The following is a 20,438-nucleotide window of genomic DNA, read 5'->3' as shown; positions in this document are numbered from 1 at the left end:
TAAACCGATGCTAAATAAGGGGAAAACCAACGTAAGAGGAATAAATCTCAGTGCTCGCACCGGATCCCCTAATCTTCCTGTCGTATTCACATCAACCAGAACATATCATATACGTATAAATCACCTGTCCAAGCGTGAAATTGACTCTCCTTCTGACGGCTGCTCAGTGGGAAAACTGAGCAAGATTATTGACATAACTTTTTCAGTGTTGCGTTTCATCCGGCGGTGTATAATATTCACCGTACCGTTAGCTCTCTGTGGGTCCGCGTGGGTGTCACAAAATTGAATCAGCTAACGGCTCCTCCAGGATTTCGAATATTCGTTCTCGACGCTTTTCGTCGCACACCACACCACAACACAAACGTAAACGCTGGAGGGGTACGAAGAGCAAAGATGGAATAAAACCACCTCCCAAACAGGTAATCACATAAACTGAGATTGATTGTGGTTCTTGGTACTGATGAAGTCTCATAGGCCCATTTGTTTTCGGTCGTTGAAGGGGTGCTTTGGAACGAGGGGTTTTCACTCCAATCTGACTGATGTGTTCCACATTAACTCGGGTGTCGTTTTATGGCATTCTGTCATTCAATTTGTTGAAGTTGGGTTTACTCAAATTCCCATCGTTTCTTCACGGTGAAAGGGATGTGAAGTGAGAGAAAAAAAGCTATTACGGTTCCCACTTTTAGCTATTTTTAACGTCGTCCTACCGACTCCTGTTGATGATGGTTTAGATTAATCAATCTAGAAGCACACGTATTACTATTAGTGGCTGAGTTGATTTAGTGTCTAGTAGAAATGAATTGCAGTATTTTTCAATAGAAATGATAATTATGCAATGAATTGGTTTTCTCATGTTTATAAATTGTCTAGTACTTTTTTATTGTGTTTACGATAACCTAGCCGCAAAATAAACAATTTTTATTCTAATTTCTGATTATAGGTTTAAATTTCATTATATTATATTATAACATACGAACCTCAATTAAAAAGCTTTTCTCCCAACGATGCCCTGGGGAAAAGAAAGCAACACCATTTTCCAACCTCACGCACTTTACCACCTTTCGAAAGTATTTAGCATAATTTTATTTGAATACTCCGACCATTTCCGCCTGGTACCGTGTGAATCAACCGAACCGCCCGCGCTATGAGTTCGTAATTAACAAACAAGCTCGGGGCAATTTCATTAGGAGTTATTTTTTTCTTCTATTTACCCTGGGGACCAAGCGGACACGGACAACCACCCACGCAAACGTGTTTTCAAAATGGGAAAAAACTATACGAACCTTTCATACGAAAGGTTAATTAACCCGATAACGTTGGTCAGTTTTAATGGCGAATTTAATTTAAAATGGGCGAATGGAAGAAAATTCCTTGATTACATGTTTTGATAACTGTCGATTATTCTTCTATAAGATTGAAAATAAATTGGTTTTATTTAGCCGACGTGAAAAAAAAATTAAAGAACAATAATTCTAGTCTATAGCCCAGTCTCACAGGGACTGGCTCCGGTGCCACCGGCAGGTACAAGCTCTGGTAATCGCCCAGTCTGACAGGCACTGCCTGTCGAGTCACTTTTCTTCTGGGTAATCCCGAAAGCCGGTGGAAAAGTAACATACAGTGTAAAATTTATGCTAGAAAACAAATTGCACCAAGCATTTTCTTCACCGAAGAACGTGCTTTAAGAGAGATTAAGTTGATTTTGTGCAACAGTAAAGCATACCACAATACCTGTGTCCTAAGCCAGTTCCGTTCTGTAAGTTCTTGCACCTTCCTGGGTGGAGCTCTACGCAGCACATAAACAGCCAATTTAATTTTCCAAATTTTTACTTATGTTTCTGTGCAGTGAAGCACAAAGCAAGGATTTAAGCGATGGCAGCTTTCGCATTCCGGTTATTGTTTTATGTTCGGAATAAACGCTGTGCTGCGCACCATCCGGTAAAGGACAGATAAAGAGGAAACCTCTAGATAACGCGCAAATTCCTCCCTGCGGCAGCAGAATTTATTGTTAACGATTCAGTGAAAATTTCATGAATTCCTGCTCGGTTTTAAACCGTCACGAAAAGCTGATCGCTGCCATTATATATGAGCGGAAATAAATTTAAATCTGTGAATCGTTTGTTCTCATCCGATATTTAACTTTTTCACCACTGCCACCAACAGAAGCAACACTTTTTTTAAATTCAATACCACATTCAAAAACATTCGACTTGCCAACTTCTTTCATTATCCGAAAATCTTCTAAATTACAAAGTTGCCGCCAGCGGCAAAACAATGCACAGCCCTGTTCGAAGCACGACTAGACAATCTCAACTATTTGCTGCCTCTGCTCTGGAAGGTAAATTCTACGAATACTTTCAGGATACACTTTTGTTACCGAACGTCGTCCCAGTAGCTAGGTTCTTGCACAGCGGCTGAGAGTGAAATGATAATACTTTGGCAGAAACATAAAATATTTTCATTAGAACTCGTTCGGGGGCTTCTGGTTTTCATGGTAAATTCCACTCGCGTAAGGTGAAGCAACTTGGTAACCGACAACTGGCATATTTTAAGTCCCATATTGCTGCCCGTCGACGGCAAACAACTGGCATATGAATATGATTTATTTTGTAACGTTTTATGTGGTTTAGGGTGGGCCTATAAACTAGACGAGAATGACATACTTTCGTGTCCATCATTCTATAGGAATGTAGAGACGTTTTACGTAAATTGTAATCAAAACCAATTCAGTAAATTTTAAACATGCTGTCTACATGCTTCGAACATTTGTTCAATTATCAAAATTATCATATTTTTGATTGATTCGATAAATTAGAAGCTGGAAAAAGAACCTTTTCTAACTTCAATTCAGTCTTCATATTGTTGATGCGAAAAACAAAACATTGCTTGGTTTGTTTTAGGTATGCCGCGTAATGAATTTATTTTCAAGCACCGATTACCAGAGAATTCATATTTTTGCCAAAATAGTTTGACAATTTTCTTGCGATTTGCTAACCAACGAAATAGTCAATTTAAATCACTTAACCGTAAGCAGCCTCTTATGAACGTTGTTTTTGTTGCACAAAGATTGGTGACGCGTTCGACCGGGTTGCCAAGACTGTAGATGAGTTGCAAAATTATGACGTTTGTACGACCGTGTATCACCATGTAGTAACGTGCATTTGCCTGAAATGTGGAATGGTATAGTACAAACTGGTTCTATTATTTGTGTCATTACGGCAAGTTCTAGTGACTGAACTTTCATTTTTGAAAAACATACATTACTCCAATTACATGATTCTGGGGTGCTAAAAAGTGTCAATGGTTTCAAAAAAGTGTTTGATTTATTGTCGTTTCGGATGGCCAAATCATTGTCATTTTTGGCCGAATTTCCTATCATTTTGAACACTATTCCATAACAGTCGCACGACTATTATGCTCCAGCACCAACGCGACCTGCCAGAAATCGGAACCCGACAGATGAACGGGATTTTGCCTTTCCTTCCATTATGACGATCAGACCGTAGCGTCCGTACGGTACCGTCTTAGAAATAAAAATTAGGGGGGAATTTTCGCATGCTACCCTTTATATCAGGGTTTCGTGAAAAACTTTGATTGGGAAAGGAGTTTGGGAGCTGTATTTTTGACAGCTATACTAGCCGCAAACGAAAAATGAACACAAACAAGAAAAACGAGGAGCATAGTTTCTGCTACTATCAGCAACCTTTTGGCGAGTGGTAGAAAAATATTACCTACTTCAATTGCATAATTTCGGGGCGCTAAAAAGTGCCGTTGGTATTTCATAATAGAACAGAACAGTAATGCAACTTCCAATAAAACGCTTAAACACATCGGTACCCACGCTTTTGCTATCCTTTTCGATGTTTTATTCTACATTGATTTTACAGTGCAATGTTCGAGTAGTTCGCTCCCAAAAGTTTGAACAGGCAACAAAAATATATATTCATGCTTTAATAACCAGTTGAAAAGGTTATCTTCAATTTATCTAAATCAAGATTAAACAGGACCGCATTCAGGATGATCTTTGAGGAGGAAATTGAGCAACTATTCACAATCAACATTAATAAGAAAAATCAACCGAACAATCTCTCAAACATTCAAACATTGCTTAACAGATTTTCTTGAATCGTTCAACCTGTGACTGTTGAAACCATTTTAACCATTTAGTTTAACTATTTTAATATTTTCGTTTGAATTCAAAACCAATTTTCTAATAATAGTGACACAAGCAAGTTTGTTTAATTTATCATCATTTCGGATTACCATTTGCCTATGGCTCGAGATAATTTTAGTTCTCTTGTCAGTGGAGTCGAGATCTACTGCAGGATTATAAAAATACACTTCAATTAAACCACTGACAATGACCATTTACTCTTCGAACCTTTATTGAAGCAACATTATTTAAGACTTTAAAAAAATCGATCGCCTTGATTAGTTAATTATCAACAGGCAATATTGACAAGTTATTCAGAGGCTGCGTCATTTTTTCATTCAAATAACAAAATTTTCAAGATGAAGAGCAGCAAAAAGCCTCATGACTCCATTTATACCGTCCCTACAAGCGATGCCCAAGTAACACACGATGGTATAGAATAGTTGACGTTACTTATTCCATGGCATCTCTATTATATACCAGGAAAGCGCAAAAATTGAAGGCTACTAGAACAAGTACCGATACTATATGAAGTATTACGAAACTGCATGAAAGCAAACCAACTTGATAGAATGAAGTGGCAAAATACATAATACTGATACGGCAATGCGCAAATCTGTTGCTATGACCACTGTTAACCAGCGCATGCTGTTACTGGGGGTGAGTTCTTGTGTAAATTTATCCAAACATTCGCACATCACCAATATATTTGAAATCACCGCCTACTGCGCTGTGACTTGCCACAGCTCTGCATGCTGCTGGTCGATCCAAATTTATCCTCTTGCCACAGTGATCGAATAGACAACGGAGAATAAGTTTCTGCATGCTAGGTTTTATATATTACTGCTGAGAGTTATACTTCCGGTGGGTGTGCCGTGGTGCACTTAAGTGCGCAAAAAAATCGTTCACAAAGTCAAATCGATTGTTCTCTACCTCTAGGTGATTCGGACCAAGTGAGGGGGTGGTGTTGGTGGTGATGAGAAGCCTGAGAATCAACGCATGCTGAATTTTTCATTCAAACTCGAGAGCCTATTGAGAAATAACTAATATTTGAACCCTCAAACCCTGACCAGTTTTTTCATGATTGCATTGATAGATTTTCAATTTTTAATCCAACTCCCAGATAGATTTAGTCCTACGTCAAAAATAGTTGAAGAGGTTGCTTATAAGACATGACCGCAAGGTTAAAATTTACGATAGCCTGTCCTATGACAATATATTAATGCAATAGGTTTGAAAATACATTCGACTAGGGCTAATCAATTTAATGGTCACACCAGTAAATTTCAGTAAATTTCACGCAGTAAATTTCAGTGATAAGTCTTGTGCAACTTTCTTGTTATTAATTGATTGGTAATCTTGAAAAGAAGCGTTGATTGGTAACCTGTAAAAGAAGCGTTGATTTTAGATTCAAACAAGCAAGTAAATAATACACACGCTACCGGTACATGTACAGATATCAGCAGTGGCCGAATGGCTAATATTGAACACGACGCGACAGATTCGGACAAAATTACTAACATATCCGAACATTTTCAACGATACTGTGCAGTGCTGCAGTACGTCGGTTGGTCCGTCCGCTGTGAAAAGCTGTGATTGAATAAGTCATTTGCTCAGCCTTGCTTAAATCAGCTACTGTAGCAAGAGTCAATCGACTACTTTCCGCAAGACTAAATTTCCGCAAGACAGCTTTTATACGTGACTACTAATAACGAATTTCTTTATTCCCAGTGCCATCTAATTTCGACCTGGAGCCAACCTAACTGCTGTTAAAACCCTTCTTGATTCACTTGGTTTTGATCCATTATTGACCCGACAGCACTTCTGAAGCGCAACCGTGAAATTTATCAGTTTTAGCACAACTCCGCGTGGGGTTAATTCGTAAACATCGATCTGGCATCTCTTTCTTACTTACGCCGTAAATCGCAATATCATTTCCTTATTCCTGGGCAGGTCGGCACTCTCCCAGTAAAATAAAGACATTCGCTATACGAGTTACTTCCGACAGGTATTTCTTTGTGGACTGGAGCGAGTAAAATAACAACAACAACAAATCGGATATAAAGTCAAATCGTTTGTATGATGCTGGGGAAGAAGGCCTAGTAAAATAGTTAGCGAACCCAAAATCACAATTTTCCGCATTATGTTGGATGCATAGCTGATTTTCCAATCGATTGTTCTAAGAATGGAGGAAATCCTTTGGAAACTGACTGAGTTTTAAACATTTAAAAGTGGACTATTTTCGCGTTTTTGGTTTTTAAATTTGTACCCCTATAAATGTTGCCGAAAGACGTAATTCTACGTCAAAAAAATAGTTGTCCTCCTAGACGTTAGTGCATTCGACCGATCCGAAATGTGTTACGCGGCACTGTTCTAATATTTCATGAAATATTTTGAAAATTCCAAATTATTGTGTTATTTGTGCAAACTGAAAATCGATGTCCCGGATGATGATTGAATATAATACATGAAAACTTGTTAGCAATTAGGATGAGAAACGGCTTAAGCAGTGGCGCCTATTTTAATCAGTCGAAATAAACGGGCCTCAATCTCCTGAATTTTTATCAATATCGACAATTTCAATGATGATAACGAAAACTCTGATTAACTAGCTGTCTTACGAATACATAAAATACCGTTCAATATAGAAAAATCTTCGAAAAACCATCAGATGAATAGAATTGGCGCTATTGCCGTGGAATGATGTCGTTCGATAGCAAACTTCGATTGATTATTGTTAAAGTTTGCTAAATCGGTTTTAGAATCTGAAAACAAGTACTGACAAAGAAATAGATAGAGAACAAATTGATATACTTAGATTGGTATTTCACCTTACAGATTTCGAGTATTTCGTCTAAATACACAGGCGGCTCTTAAAGCTGCTTAAAATATGTTCCCAACCCTATGTTCTTTGTATTATTAAGATACTACTCTAGTTCCATAAAATTCAATTTTTTACTAATTTTCAGAGCATAATCATAAACATTTTTAACTTTCACGCTATGTTTTCATGAAACAATTATTTTGAGAAATTCACTGTAAAATAAATGAAATTTGTCGTTTGAAAAAAAAAACACAGCGATGTTTATTTATTATTTTACTGTTGGAAAAATGTTAACTCAGGTTTTTACCTCCCCGATAGCTATGCAGGTAAGATTTTGTGAGCTCCAGAAAAGAAAAAAAATCAAAATTTAGTATAGGGAACATATTCTAAGCAGCTTTAGGAACCGCATGTTTATTGAGACGAGATACTCGAAATGTGTTGGGTGAAATTCAAACCGAAGTATATCAACCTGTTCTCTATCTTTTTCTCTGTTAAAACTTATTACACCTCTAAAAAGCTTCAATCAATACTTAAAAAATGTTCATAAATATTCATAGTGATTTTTTCGAAGTTCGTCTGAAAATTAAGTTGGGCACTAGGGGGTTAAGCAGTTTCCATCTGTTTTGCTGGCGTTTTTTTATCAGCGCCCGAAGTGGCTCCTGAATGGCTGCAATATAGGTCGATTCGTTTCAATTGCTGTTTGTTCACAGATTTCCTTGTGATTAACGGTATTTCTTATATTCGTAAGACTACCAAAGACAACCAAAGTTTTCGTTTTCATCATCTTTTCATAATTCAGAAATTTGAGGCCTGTTTTCTCCGACTAATTAAAAAAGGCGCCACTGCTTTAGCCGTTGCTTACCCTAATCATACTTTGGAAAATTGAGAAGCCAAGTGGTTCGAGAAATTATCTCTGTAATGAAAGTTATTAAAAATTGATGCTTCAAAAAGCTTCATCAGATATTTACAGAGCACTTGCGCTCAGCAATTTGAATATACCATGATAACATTGAAGTTAGCTCCGAAATTCGCGTAAAAACCCCTCCTTAATTTCAAATAATCCGTGTGCAAACACGAAAAACTGAATTCACTTAAAAACCAATAAATTCAAAAATTCGTGTCTTAGGGCAACTAACTTCTCGCTATTTCTCAATAGCAATAGCAACAAGTGCTGATCGACTTTTACATATCTAAAACGTGGTGAACGAAGCGTGACAATGTCTGAATTTATGTTACTGAACTGTTACTCAATTCATTCAAAGAAAACGACGGCTGAAGCGCATCGAGAGTTGAAAAAAGTTCACTGAAATGCTACTCTAAGTGAAACAACGTGTCGTGATTGTTTCCGTCGTTCAAAGGCTGTAACGTTGACGACCATTTGCGTGAAGGAAGGCCAAGAACTTTCGAAGACGTTGAATCGGAGGAATCGCTCGATGAGGATCCATGTCAAACGCAGGAACAGCTTGCGTCGGCATTGAAATTTACCCGCCAAACCATTTCCGAATTAATGAATGTTTTGAGAAAGAGTCGAAAAAAAGGAAGCTTGGGTTTCTTATGATTCGAAACCATTAGACATTGAGCGTCTCTCATTTACCTGTAAACAACTGCTTCAGCGGCAGAAAAATAAGAGTTTTCTTCATCGCAACGTGAGTGATGATGAAAAATGGACTCATTACAGCAACCCCCTGAGAAAAAGTTCTACACCGTCGGCTCGGCCGGAGATATACGCTGCGAGGGTCATGCCCGAAAAATCCTTCGCAATCTTAGAAAGTTAACTTAACTACCACATTGCTTTAGAAATGATCGCCGCTCGGTGTAAGTTACAAATCACTCTAACATCCAAGCTACCTCCCAAATCGGACTCTTCAGTGACTCTGGCAAGAATATATTATAATCCAACCGAATTGGATATGATACGCGGTGCAGTTGACTACTTTATTCCAGCTGCACCAATCAGCAAACTTGGTTGGTGAGTCTTGTAGTAGCCGACAATCCTCTTCCGTACGCACTTTAATGTAAAGCTTTGAATCCCCAGCATACGCCGGCTTGAAAACATTTTTCAAAACCAAAGTTACGTCGTTGAAAAAACGAAATGAACAGTAGCAGGCCAAGGTTGCTACCTTGAGGCACTTCCGATTCCTTTGAAAACGGTGTTGATATATCGCTCCGTTAAATAAGATTCCAGCTAAGACGCTAACTGCGAAGAGACACCTAGACGAGACAGTTTGCCTACAAGTATCTTGTGGTCAGTTAATACGATTATGCTGAGTACCGCGCAAATAACGGCCACATACTGCCAAAGTCGTCAAAACTTACATATAAACGTTCAAATCCTTCCTCCCCAGATATTGCGCTGTCCGATTATTACCTGTTCCGTTCTATGGCACTAGGTCTGGCTGTTGTTCGGAAAAATTAAAAGAATGGCTTGAGCACTTTCATCGTAACGTTATTCAACCTAAAATCACCTTCGAATCAAGATCAAAACCAATAGGCACAACAACCAGAGTAATAGATTTTTTAACAACCAGAATTGCTGTTTAAATATAAGTTGACCCTGAAGATCTAATTTTGTTTTCTATGCACTAAATCTGATTTTGTCTTAAATGCACTAAACTGAATTGCAATTCATTGTTTACATTTTTTTTCGAGCCCTAAGTCTAACACAAATAACCATATTTGTATGGCAGATTCTAGCCATTATTTCGATAATTTTTACTAAGAATTCTGAGATTCAGCTGTGAAAAAGTTTGAGGAAAACTTCATACACAAAAACTCTGCGTGAGCATAATAATTCAGTCATTCAGGGATTGCCACGAAATTTAGCATGATTTTTACAAATAAAACCTAAATTAATCCACCTAGTGGTGAAGAAACCTTTGTTATACTAACTATTACTTTTATACATATTCGACCAGTCATTTACAAATTGTATACCATCATAAGTCCAATTTCAATAATGAATGAAATGATTTTGAAAGATAGTTTTCAGAGTGTTAACCAAAGACGATCATTGAATTAAAGCTTGACGTGGTTTTTGCAAATAATATGAATGTTATCACTGGAGTACATGAGTCATATTTTTTCGATCACAAACCAATGTTCAAATGCTGGCTAGAAGCAATTGAATTTTTTTTTTTTTTTTTTTTGAGATGATCGAACGTGGGGAAACAGTAAGAGATACAATGATGCTGATTTCACACTAGAACAGCAAACATGTATGTTAGTTTAATGCGGTTCTACTTATTCGCGTTATTTTCAGAAATCGCAGGACCTAGATTTATGAATCAGCATCAAGTTTTATTTACGAATTGAAGCAAACTTATACAAACCTGCTCTCGAAATATTATAGTTTAGAATTATACAGGAAAAAAATATAGCTATTGATGAAAGTTGTCAATTTATTTCTATCTCAAATGCATTATCTGAAAATGAAGGTTCTCCACGATCTTTGAGAATTTTAGATTTTAGATTTTAGACAGTATGGAAAAATCCGAAATAAAAACTTTTCAAATCTTGCTGCGATAACGAGAAGTGGAATAACATGGATTCTCTGTTTGCACTTAGTCTTAAATTAGAAAGCAATATTTATATCTTACATGAGCATATTGTATCATTCATAGAGATAAGTGACTTTTCACCTGCGCACACTAGTAAACGTGTATAGCCATGTAAAGTTGCTTCAACAATTTTTCCTAATTTTGCCGATTACGTTCACCAGCTACTTTAGATTCCAGGTCACAAATTTAATACATAAAATAAGTATTCAACTGAAAAATTTTCCAGCTGTTCAAAACGTAGCATTGCAAACAAAACAGCGATTTATTTGTGTTTTTCTCAACGGGTGTCACTAACACGTTCGTACGTAAATAGGTCTATACATCTTTGGTGAAGCTTTTCAAAATATCTGTATCGCTAATTGTGTTACACGTGCAAACTGTGGGATCAGATTTTGCTACAATGCTTGGCTCCCGAAAGCTGTAAATGTTTGTTACTCTTCGCAAATCTAGGTTCAACGTACAATTTAGTATATATTTTATAACAAGTGAGGGCGGGAGCTTCGGAAGAAAAGGAGCTAAGTAAGCATTGCAGTTTATTCTAAAATCCGGCTCAAATTTCCAAGGAAAAGCTTAAGGGTAATTTATTTACACCAGTTACGACGCACTACGAAGAGTGTAAAGATTATGAAAAGTTGTCCATGATTGTTGATTTCCTTTGAGAAATAAATAGCGATACGAAAAAAGAGGGATAGAGAAGAGGAAAGAGCAGTGAGAGAGAAAAATTATCCAGAAAGTAAAATATCCCATGTCTAAAATATACTTTGGTCAAAGCTTTCAAGCAACAGTTCAAGCAACCAATAAAAGATCGCACTCAGTATGATTTTCAAAGATCTCTGGGGCTTTCATTTGAGCATGCGACCTTCAAAATCGGTATAAGCGTTCTGTAAAGAGGGTTTTTCGAAGTAGAGTACTTCTCTCAGGAAGTTCGACTACATAGGGATGTGAAATGAAAAACTAAAACCGAAAAAAAGGGAAAAATATGTCCAATTTCAAATGCTAATAAAACGGTTAGTATTAGATGGATTTCCTTCGTTGTTGCAGAAATAGATTGGAAAATTTTCTAAGATTCTTTCCAAAAGAAGAACATTGTAATTTTATTCTTCACACTATTGTACTATTGAAAATAGTCAAGCCTTGGCAAAACGAAAAATTCGACCTCTGATTGGTCGTTATATGATTGCTTCCCAAGCACGGTCGACAGAATCATATACCTTGCAATTTAAAACATGCTATTTGGCCTATAAAAGAGCTTGTTTCAGCCGAAGCAACTCATAATAGTTCTAGACAGCGACAACAGCAGTCCTCTCTTAGCAGCAGCACTAGCAGTGCAGTGGATACCAGCGATGGCGGAAAGCGGCCACAGCTGTGGCGTAGCAATGGATAGCGCACTAGTTGCAGCGGATTCCAGCAACGATAGCAGCTGGGCCAGCTGATGCAAGGACAGTGGATACCAATGGCAGCATATAGCGGCCACAACTGTGGCATGGCTATGGATAGCGCAGTAGTTGCAGCGGATCTCAGCATCGATAGCGGCTGATGCAGTGAGGCACTTTAGTGACATGCAGTCTCTGTGCGATAGTGGGCACTAGTAAATGCATTCAATGAAAAATTGACTCATTTTGACAACACGTGAGCCGTCTAGTTTAAAGTGTTAAATCAGCTTTTCATTGTTTATTTTATCATAAGGAATACTTTATTCACACTGTCAGTGATAACGCAAAGATGTGATCGGCATCTTAGCCGATACTAAAATGAACAAAAAATTGTCCTTTTCAGGATGAATAATTGTGGCTTTGCACACAACCCTCCTGTTTTTTCTGTTATTTTTCTTTTTTGGGTCGATTTTGATATACTACACATATAAACAACATATTTACACATACATACGTACAGGCACACATACACAAACATACATAAATTGTTCAATTCGTCGATCTGAGTAAATTGGTATACAACACATGGCTCTCCGTGCCATTAATTTTGCCTTAAAAGTTAAATTTCTCATATAAAAATACTCTTCGATCAATATTTTAAAATCTAAGCCACTAATCAAAAATCCACTCGGTAGCATTCTGGAAAAGCACAGTAGCGTTCGTTTGCGTATAAGATCATTAAAATCGGATATTGCGTTCTGTAAGAAAGGTGCGTTAGTATTTTGCGGCACATACATACAGACAACATACATACACGCACACACACACACACACACACACACACACACACACACACACACACACACACACAAACACACACACACACACACACACGAACAGACATTGCTCAGTTCGTCGAGCTGAGTCGAATGGTATATACGATTCGGCCCTCCGGATCATGGATCTATTTTGCGTTTTTCGACCGATTTTATAAACTTTGTTTAGTATAACAAAGGTAAAAAGTATAAATTTCTTAGATAACAACAGATCTTTTCGTGAAAGAAAAAAAAAACTAAGAAGCATAAGCAAATCAATCGTAAATTCTGATTTTTGGTATACATTTTGCGATTATAATTTCAAATCACGCCAAAGTGAACTGATTTTCGACTAGTTTTTTCTTTTCAATTTTTTTAAAGACGTCAAATTGCAATCGATAATTGAAGTTTCTTGGTCTTCATTACTTATACAGTTTTAATTTCGAATTATTTTACTGTTTGTTAGAAAAAAATGCATTTTGGTTACCTCCTTCCCAGTGACATCAATCTCCAGGGAACCGCGGTCATATAAAAATACATCCAATTTATTTTATCTCGACCACAGACAACCTAATCAGGATTCCTATCGCGCAGCCAGCCCGTAAAAGCGGATCGAGTTTTCCCAGTATGCGCTTCCCATACCTTGTCGTTCGTTATTCCTACCAAAGCCAGGTGAATTTGCTTGGTTGACCGCTACCAGTGGTGCTCTGCCGAACGATGAAATCTGAGCTGCAAGCAAATGAAAAGGAAACAGAAAAAGCTTCTTTGATCCCACTCCAATTTTCGGCTATTTTTACTACCCTTCGAAGAAAGACTGCTAAGCTGCAGGTTGCATCCTTCCAGCTGTTTGCTCATGGGAAACACCCTTCGGGGACGGCCCGGGCTGCTGGTCGGGTGTGAGTGTTGCAAAAGTCATAAAAAAACCGGATTCATGCGTTGTGCTCGGAAACAATCCCATTAGAGTAGTGAAAATGATGGAGGGGGGTAGGGGAAAGAAAGATCGAAGGGATAACTTCTTTTTCCATTCCAATTAACCTCTAGCCTACCAGGTAAAATAAGGAGGGCCACCCAGATGATACAACTTTTAAACTTATGCGGGATTTGGCTGAATTTTCACTTTTTACGACTTCTGACGGGGCGAAACCAGCTGTGTTTTTAAGCAGGATAAAATTCGCCTGACTCAGTTTTTCGCGGAACTAGTCAACCCGAATGGTTGATATTCACCCAAAAGGAGAACCGGAAAAACCAACCAGCAAGTGTTTTTTCTTTGTTTTTGGGATCGTTAACCGATAACCGAAACAGCAAGTAGAAGCACGCACACATTTGTTCGCCACTGAGCACAGAAGGGACAATTTATGGGTATGCATTTGAAATTCCGCTCATTCAGAGCCTGTTTGTTTATCTGTAAAGTTTAGGATAAACATGTTTTCTGGTGATGCAAAAAAAGTTTCTGCTATAAACGCAGCGACGTCAAGTTGGTTTTCGAGAGTGTTTGCTTAGAAAAAATGCCAAATATAAACGAAAGTGTTTTGCACGTCGAAAAATACAGGAACATAAAAAAGTTGAGTGCCTGACTGTAACGGCAATAACAGACGTCTAATCACATTAAACGAGACACAAGCTGTAATGCGCTCTCCTCCGACTCGTAGTAACAAATAACTGTACCTTGCGTTTTTATTTCTGATACCTTGTCAACGCATCCACTGCCGTCACCTGCTCTCACCATTACATGATGGTTAGTGAATGATCTCGCAGCGGGAGCATTTATCACTTGTTAAGGTCCGTATGCCAGTGAACAACCGCCATTATCACAAATCACATTCAAATGACTAAAGTATTCGAGCATAATGATAGCACCGGGATACACCAGAAAGCCTGCCTCTCACCCACAACGTAGCGCTATAATTAAAACAATACTCCCATACTGTAAAATTCCCTTCCCCTTTTTCACGGAACGGAAATTTAGAACATTTTACCGGCGAAGATTCGCTTCTGTAACGGAAGCCAGTAATGAAAAGGAAGCCGTTAACCTTATAGCCCATCTGCCGCGCCAAACGATGCTCTCCGAAACGCTGCTGCAGAAAATCTCACACACCAGTTTCCAGTGGATGGATCGTAAACCGAACGAGCGAAAAAAAAAAACGAAATCTTCCTTACAATCTCACTTGTCGTCAAACATGATCGCCATACCGTTTTATACGCCTGCCATAAGCAGGAAAACAACAACGAACGGCAGAATAGAATCTCGGTTTTTCCTCCCCCAAGAGAACAGTATACCTGGAAGGATTCAGCCCCTCCTTCTCCTCCTTCCCGTTTTCGAGTAGGTGATGTGGAAAGTTTTGCTTGGTTTGGACATTTAGAATGAACATGGGCAAAAGATTACGACGATTTGGCTTCTTCGCGTTTTCGTTGATCGTGGCAGATTCGTTCACTGGACGTTTACGAATTACAAAATTTTCTGCGAATTTACTGGTCTGGTAGCACCTTCTGAGAATCCAAAAAAAGGCGTGGGTTACAGTACTTTGCCAAGTGAATAATTTTTTCGATTTTTCGAATTGATTTATTTCATTCCTCTGAATGGATAAACACGAAAATTTATTGGAAAAGAAATTTTTTAAGCATTGTAATTAAAGTGAAATACCAATTCTTTCTACGTCTCCCTTTTATTTTAACCCGTAAAGACCCGGGACGGAACTTGTTTTTTGAAAATGCTCGTTCTCAGCACTGGAACGGCCGATTTGGGAAAACTTGGACTTTTATTCAAGGGGAATAGTTGCTCTAAGTTTTGGTAAAGTGCCACCCCTCTGGACCCTTCCCCGTTTTTGTGAGACACAAATTTGTCTGTGTTTTTTTCTAATTTTTCAAACAGATTGAGCAAACACTGGGAATTTTCATACGTATCAATTGCTCCATATATCAAATCATGTCAGGTGGATGAAATATGTTATGTAAGAGTGAATTTTGGAATTTTTAAATTATTTCAGTACAAAATCACAACACTACGTATTTTTATAAAAATTCAAACAACAAAACCGTTCTTCAAATTTTAAGCTCCACATTTTTGCGATAAGGTCTCCTGAATCCATACGTGATGAAATATTTATTTTAGCATGCAAATATTTTGAGAAAAACCAGTTTCAATTCACCAATGTACGTATTTTCATGAAAACCTTATTTTTTCAGTCTCCCACGGTAGGTTTCAACTTAGCTCTTCAATTTTCAAGCTCCATATTTTTGGAGTTTCGTCTTCTGAATCCAAAGATGCTGAAAGATTTATTCTAGCATGCACAGATTTGGAGAAAACCAAGTTTTCATAAGAACTCGTACTTTAGTGAATTCAAAATCGTTTTTCTCTAAATCTGTGCATGCTAGGATAAATCTTTCAGCATCTATGGATTCAGAAGATGTTACTCTAGAAATAAAGAGCTTGACAATTGAAGAGCCAAGTTGAAACCAACTGTGGGAGACTGAGAAAATCAGGTTTCCATGAAAATACGTACTTTAGTGAATTTAAACTCGTTTTTCACAAAATATTTGCATGCTTAAACAAATATTTCATTCCGTATTGATTCAAAAAACCTTATTTCAAAAATGTAGAGCTTAAAATTTGAAGAACGATTTTCTTATTTGATTTTTTATAAAAATACGTAGTTTTGTGATTTTGTACTGAAATAATTTGGAAACTCCAAAATTCACTCTTACATACCATATTTCATCCACCTGACATGATTTGATACATGGAGCAATTGATACGTATGAAAATTACCAGTGTTTGCTCAATCTGTTTGAAAAATTAGAGAAAAAGACAGACATATTTGCGTCTCACAAAAACGGGGAGGGGTCCAGAGGGGTAGCACCTTTACCAAAACTTAGAGCAACTATTCCCCTTGAATAAAAGTCCAAGTTTTTCCAAATCGGCCGTTCCAGTGCTGAGAACGAGCATTTTCAAAAATCAAGTTCCGTCCCAGGTCTTTACGGGTTAAGCACTAACAAAGTGTAGATTGACAAGAAAAGTGATTTTTTTAGTCAAACTGCTAGAAGAAAATCTACTGTGTCCATCAGAGTTACAGTGTAGCCTTAATGAGCCAATAAATTTACCATTAGGTAGCTTTTTATGCAATTCCTTTTTTTTTCTCGTGTTCCCATTACGCTTTTCTAGTCGGTAAAATAACTACTATACTAACGTTCGTTATCCCAATATACAATCTATGGTCCCCCTTGGTGATCACATTTACAACCCAACCCCGAAAGTGATTCCCTACACGAACGCGCTGCTGTCACACGGACGCGCGTGGTAAATTTCCACCATCCTTACGAAGTTGATCTCCTCCGGGTAGCAACCAAAAATGGTCAGGATGCCAGGCAATTACAGCACCAATTTGGTCACGTTTCGCCAAACCAAACTTTTATTATGTATTATGTATCTTGTGCTGCTCGGGTTGAGGAGAACTTATTGGTGTGAACTCACTATCCAGTGGAATGCGAACTGGCCACTATTAGTATTCTCGGTTGGTAATCACGCCCGAGCCCACGGTTGGTGATGATGATTGCTGCTTGAGTCGTACCGCATTGTCTCCAGAACCATAGATGCACCCCTGAATTTTGCAGCCGGTGGGCGAAAGTTTGATAATTAAAAGTCTCGTTAACCGTGGCGTGTTTTCCATCACACCGAATTAATTAACGTCTAGGCTAACGAAGCTCTTGTAATGGTTTTCTTTCTACCCGTCTCTCTCTCTTACAGTATAACATAAAGAAAAAGGAGGAAGTGGTCGAGCAAGCACCCCAGGAGGAACCCAATCCGCTGATGCGGAAAAAGAAGACGCCCGAAGAGCTGGCGGCCGAGGCGGAACAGGAGGATCTTGACGACTTTACGAGTAAGTATTTCGGCTGGATGCGTCGGATGGCGTGCTGGAAATAGAGCGGGTTTCGGGTGGGAACTGCTTGGTACCCCGCGCTGTGGCACGTGCCATTCCCCCAGCTTCCCAGGGATTGTGTTTCTCCAATTTCGAATGGAGAACCCCATTCGCCAACCTATAAATGAACACTGAACCGTGTCTCTGTGCAAGAGAAAACCCTCCAGCGATGACAATACCTCCACTAAAGGAATTCCAATGACGACAATATTTCCTGTCCTTACATCTATAATCGATACTAGATGATATTGCTATACGGAATAAAACTGTAACTTGTACCTGTTTTTGTGTTTGTTATATTATTATTTGTTTCATTTCACGTTGATTCTCTGTACATAGACGCGTTGGCCTTTTTCGCCCGAGGAAAAGGCACAGGAAAATCAATAGACTATTTCCGGAAAGTGCTCTCAGACACGGTAGAATAGTTTGTGTGGAGATTAATAATGAATCGGATCTCGCCGGTCCAGTCCTGACATACATAGCTAGAGACTTATTCCTAGCAAGAATAATGCAACGCCAAGGCAACTCGAAAAGGGAACATCTTCAAAGTTCTAGTAAACTTTGATTCAAAGTGTCTTGATACAATTTTTTGTCGTACATGAGTGTACTTGAGGATTTTGTGTTCTGAATTACTCGCTTATAACAACCTTTGCAGTTTTGTTAAAAGCATCAAGACCACATGAGAACAGACAATCAGATTTCTTAAATCTTGCAGTTTTCCATTTAGATAACGTGATTTTTTTTTTGTACAACTGAAAAAATCTGTTTTTTTTTTTGTTTATCGTTTGATTATATCTGTTTTCGGGCTTCTACTGGTAATATTGTTTCCTGTCTTATTTATTTTTCCCTACTGTTTTCTCTATCATTTATTTTTTTTTTTTAAGATTTGTATTCGTATTCATTAGTAGTAATTTTCTTCAATATTCTAATTCTCAAGCTTTACCCTAGAGCTCAAACTAGAAAAAAATTGAATAATACAATCAGCTTTGTTCACGCAGTTTTTTTCTAATCAACGCAGATTTTTTACACAAATTTTTGGATTAAAAAAAGTTAAAAAATTTTACACGGATTTTCAAATTACCGCGGGTTGGGAACTAAAAGCGTCTCTGTGTTCATTATAGAAAAGAATTAATAGAAAAACCCTCCTCCCGCGAATGGAGCCGGATGGAGCCTGAATGACTGTCAAAGAGGACAAAATACTGGTTACAGAGCGTCTTGTTTTTTTTTCTAAATCCTTTCTTGGTGGTTTACTTTACGCGGGTTTTTTACTTAACGGGTTATTTTCCGCGGATTTTTTAATTACGCGTTTTTTACGAGGTATGTATCTCACGTGACCGTATAAATTTTTAACAGTTCCGGCAAATTTGGTAGACACCTCGAAAGTGCCTCAAAAAGCCACAAAAGAATTGCTCACCGGTTCCATCGTTTCTTTGTATTCTTACGGAATTTCAATTTCAATGAAGTCTCTGAAGACATGACAAACTTCCGAAGCGGCTAGGAGCACCAATGGACAGGTTAAAAAGCTATCATCTTTTTTCCAATTTGAGCTCTATGGCAATTTTTTTCGCTTTTGTCGACCAGCGGACAAAAAGCAGTCCAAAACTGCTAAAACGTGACTGAAATATTTTTGACCCAAAAATGATCTTAGCCGTAGCGCCTTCGGCAAAGTTATTCCAATAATTATATTACATTTTGTAGAAGTTGCAATTTTCTAATTAATCCAAAAATGAGAAATGAGTTTCACAATGCCCATTTTTGCATAAAAAAATCTACTTTGTTCGACGAAGTTGTAACCCATTTTATAAAAAACAACAACATACTGCTATATGTCTATTTAAATGGAGTATAGAGTCTTCGAAAAAGTAGTTTCTTATAACATGTGCAACAACTTTGCCGAACAAATAGGATTTATATATGCAAAAAAGAATAAATATCATTCATTACTTGTTTGTAGGAGGATTAATCACAAAATCGCAACTTCTATAGAATGTAAAATAATCAATGGAACAACTTTGCTGAAGACACTATGGCTCTAAAATTATTTTATTCTTGGGTCAAAATATCTTCGATCACATATTTACAGTTTTGGAAACTGTGTATTTGTTTATTGCTAAAAAAGTTATAGTTTCTAGAGTTTGGTTTTATCATGTTTGTGTTTTGTTTCTTGATTTTTGTTTGTCGTGTAAAAATCTGCAACTATTTCTTTTCTTTCCTTTTCCTCTTTCCGCTGTTCATATTTTCGTTTTGTGTTTTTTATTTTTTTCTCAAAGTTGTTAAAGTTCGTAAAATTTTTTGTTCGCTCTTGCATTCGTTACTTTTTTTATTTATTCCATTTGGTCTTCCCTGGTAACTTTTTATTTTCTCTTTTTTTTTTTTGTTCACACAACATTTATTTGACAGGGCACAATATTTATTTTCTGTTATTTTATACTTATATCCGTTCAAGAACTTTTTTCTATTTATTTTTGTACCTATTTCTGTTCAATTTTTTATCACTGGTTATATTTTTCATTCGATTTTGAGTGTACAATAATATGTTCTAATTTTGTTTTGCTTTTATGCAATTCTTTGGATACACCAAAAAAAATTGATTATTTTGTTTTTTTTTATCTCCTATATTCCTATACGTTATTTTGTTTTTTTTTTTTTCTATATTCCTATTTAAATCTTTTTTTGGTTCTTTTCCTTAATTTGATTTACATATTTTTTGTTTTGGTTTTTATTAATTTTGTTTTTTTTTTATCTTTGTACTTCTCCTCTCCGTTTACATGATATTTTTTATACTTCTTCTTCCTCTGTTTTTTGC

At 37.3% G+C, this 20,438-nt stretch overlaps 1 protein-coding gene across 22 annotated transcripts in view; it reads left to right on the top strand.

The window, feature by feature from the left end:
• The window catches only part of LOC129718215 (complexin), a 496,349-nt gene that overhangs the window by 456,097 nt on the left and 19,814 nt on the right, over positions 1 to 20,438 (top strand). For all 22 annotated transcript variants that reach the window (XM_055668741.1, XM_055668749.1, XM_055668740.1 and 19 more), the window contains one exon: positions 17,461 to 17,593. In XM_055668741.1, coding sequence (XP_055524716.1) covers positions 17,461 to 17,593 — 133 coding nt within the window. The remainder of the gene's footprint in view (positions 1 to 17,460; positions 17,594 to 20,438) is intronic.

This window comes from Wyeomyia smithii, chromosome 1 (genome assembly GCF_029784165.1).
Source record: "Wyeomyia smithii strain HCP4-BCI-WySm-NY-G18 chromosome 1, ASM2978416v1, whole genome shotgun sequence".
NCBI classification, from domain to species: domain Eukaryota; kingdom Metazoa; phylum Arthropoda; class Insecta; order Diptera; family Culicidae; genus Wyeomyia; species Wyeomyia smithii.
Note: the sequence above shows the minus strand (reverse complement) of the source record. Positions and strands in the feature narration are given on the sequence as shown.